Here is a 3413-nt window from a genome sequence, read left to right as displayed (position 1 = left end):
ATATGCATATATATATATATATATGTATATGCTTTCGTGTACTTTCCAATGCAATGGTGATGCAAGTTGAAACCGATGGCATCGTACCGCATCGTGCGCTTTGATCGCATCAGAACTATAACGTAACGAGAATCGAAGAGGATTGCGGATCAAAAAAGCTATTTAACTAATTATATACACCCGATCGACAAAGCGATCGTTGATCAAAATAACTAATCACGATCGCTCTAATAAAATATTGCTCGAATCCTTCGATCGCTCGCATGTTAACGTCGAATTTCAACGGAAATCGCGTTGAGCGAAAAACGCATAGAGGATCATTCATGATCTTTGTTAATACGAGAGTTTTGGAGTTGCATGTGCTAAATTATACCACGCGGTTAATCGCGGAAATGTGAGTCACTTGTCAAGCGCCTCTTTACCTCGGTATTTAAGTACCAATGTATCAAACGCATTCGCTTTCACCGAGATTGATTATTAACATGGAGTACATATTCGTAGAACACCGCGAGCAAATCGTTCAACGTTTTGACGCATGAAGAAATAATCCTTTTTTATTTAGCCTTTCTGCAAGTGAAGGAATTAAATGAAGGAATCAATTTGAACGTTATACGTTATACGGATAAAAATATTTCTTTTTATATTCCTTGCGCTATTGTATTAATCGCTATTGTATTAATGTAATACTTGTTTCTATCCGCTCAATACCCGCTTTTGAACGATCTATTTTTAATGATACTCGTATTTCGATATTTCGTCATTGCCTTGCAACGTCTTACTTAAAATGCTTTTAAATTTTGGCGAAATGATCAATAATGTATACATAATGTCGTGCTGAAATACTCCTCAACCGCGAACAACTTTATTGTCCAAGTTCTCGCAGAACGTGAAAAATGAGAGACAGCTAAATTTGCCATAATAACTTTAATTATTATGTATCTCGGTTACGATCACCCATCGGGCAGCTTGCTTTCCCAGAATTTTTGAACATTCGTTCAATCATATATATATATATAGTAGTTATTTTTTCAATATTTCGCATTTCGTCTTGTCAATATGAACAAAAAATTGTCGCACGAGAATTTCCGTAGTTTTTATAAACGACCGAAGTCAATCGGTGGTGAAAGTGTTGTTGAGTGCAGCACAATTTCACGTTCGGGTCCTCGACGGTGAGGTGAATGCCTCGTCGTGAATACAAAGAAATTACGGTGTTACACACGCGCGTATCCACATCTCTGAATTGATCACAATCCATTCTATTAAAGTAGAACCTTTTTCTCAATTGGAAGGCATTGACAAATGGACGTTCTTTTAGCTTGTGTAGACGTATCGTCAAGACAGGCCTGGTGAGGTGCTGAAGTAAGGATGATGATTTTGATGGGGTTTGCTTTCAAGTAAGACGGAGGTGAAACTGTCAGTTGACAGTTGATCCCTTCTTTGCTGCTGCTTTACGCTGCAGCATCTAGATCTATCATCCATTCTATTCTACAAACGTTCTTTCATGAATTCTATGAGGCATGGTAGCTTTGCTCTTCACCCTTGCATGGCCATGCTGTTGTATAATATTATTTGACGAAGGCAGAGTGTCAGATGTATAACGGAAGCAGAAAGAGAGAGGCCCGATTGCATCGTTACGTGGACAACCTGTAACAGGTGCAGATCGACTAATGTTGATTTATTTTGAACCGAAGGTTTTGTACGGGATAATACATAGCATGGATCAGACGGTATCTTGTGATAATGAAAATTATAAGTGTGCATTAATAGTATGATCATTAATCAAAAAGCTATTTTTATTATTTCAGTACCTAATAATAATAATAAAGCGTTTCTCGCCAAGCGCGACGTTCCTCTAAATCGCGACCAATTTCGAATCAACTTTTCCTTAACGGAGAACGAAAATTTATTACAATTTTCTAATTTTTAAAGTAATATCACCTTGTAACTTCAAATTAAAATTCTATTAAAATACAGTCTGTTTGAAATTAACTCAAGAATATGATTTGCTGTTTATATTTGCAAAACGCTCTCTCTTTTCATCTTTGTGATCTCGATCACATCTTTTGTAAAGGAAAGATCGACTTAGAATTGATCAAGGAAAGTACAGTTTAAAGGAAGTACGTTTGGCGAGAAACACTTTGTATTAATGATGATAAATTATTAGATGTATAGAGTGATTGAAAGATATAAAATATGGGGAAAATAAAAATATAAAGTAGCATAATACATTAGACGTTTAAATACGTGCAATTGTTGTTTCATGTTTACAATCAATCTAAATGATGTTAATTATTATAATTAGACATTTCTCAAGTTCCGCATATAAAGATGTTGTTTATCAATCGTTTACGAATTAGTTACGAAGCAATAACTATGATTGCTAATAGATGAGGCTAAAATTTATAGAAAACGTATGAGTCATTAATCAAAGCGTTCCATCCATAAATAATACGTATTTTCGTAATTTAATTAATTAATATGATGATTTAACAATAAGTATAATATAGTAATATACGGGGGCAGAGATATTTCTTTTCGGAACGATAAATTCTCGAAAATATTTGCCAAGCCAAACGAGTATGCAATTGGGCCTGTAAGTTTCATTTAAGCTTCAGCGTGATTTCATTTTATTTCACGGTGTTTATTCCGAACAGCTATCGGCACGAGTTATTAAACACACATGACAAAATTCTACTCGGAATTGTGGTACACAAGTAACATAAATATTTAACTGTTTCTTTTCTTCCTTCTCATTAGTTATAGTAGCTTAGTCAGCAAATCTGTTATCTCAATGTTGCAAACGCTATACGGTACCTAACAGATACATCACAGAGAGACCGCGCAGGATGAGATATCTCATTCACGTTTACATATGTAAAGAACACAAAAAAAATGCATTATGGTAAATGGGACAATGTACAATTTCGAGAAGAAGTCCATATATCTTCATAAGAAATCGATAATATGTATGTTAGTGTACTTTCAATGTTTAACACACACTACTGTATACGCAACGGCCAATCTGTACGTATGCGCACCTAATACACGCGGAGGGCATGCGGAGAGCCAAAATACAACAATTGTACAACAATAACGACAAAAAAATATTATTTAAGACTGAGAAAAAAAATTGAGAAACTAAATTGTACGCACACTATAATGATTTGATGCGGATCTTACGAGAAACGAAGATATCATTTCCTTAGCAGGATACGTGTATATACATATACTTACATAGAGTATATTTTTGTAGAGTTTCTGCGATATCTCTCGGCACGACATCGCACAAGTGAAACGCGAAAGAAACTTCCGATTCTTTGTTCATTTCGAGGAGCTCGAGAATAAACGAGGAATTATATTGCATTTTCGACAATAAGCACTATTCGCACGCGTGTATAGCATGCGTGTCGGAT

General features: G+C 35.2%; 1 protein-coding gene across 5 annotated transcripts in view; it reads left to right on the top strand.

Annotated features, from left to right (window-relative positions):
• The window catches only part of LOC108748417 (tetraspanin-1), a 46753-nt gene that overhangs the window by 41547 nt on the left and 1793 nt on the right, over positions 1-3413 (top strand). For 4 of the 5 annotated variants that reach the window (XM_018486582.1, XM_018486609.1, XM_018486617.1 and 1 more), the window contains exon 9: positions 1316-1394. The exons of the other annotated variant lie outside the window; for it this stretch is intronic. In XM_018486582.1, the coding sequence (XP_018342084.1) occupies positions 1316-1350 (35 nt within the window). In that variant the 3' untranslated portion in view covers positions 1351-1394. The remainder of the gene's footprint in view (positions 1-1315; positions 1395-3413) is intronic. 5 annotated transcript variants of the gene reach the window in all.

This window comes from Trachymyrmex septentrionalis, unplaced genomic scaffold (assembly GCF_001594115.1).
Source record: "Trachymyrmex septentrionalis isolate Tsep2-gDNA-1 unplaced genomic scaffold, Tsep1.0 scaffold109, whole genome shotgun sequence".
NCBI classification, from domain to species: domain Eukaryota; kingdom Metazoa; phylum Arthropoda; class Insecta; order Hymenoptera; family Formicidae; genus Trachymyrmex; species Trachymyrmex septentrionalis.
This window is presented reverse-complemented; position numbering and strand designations above follow the sequence as displayed.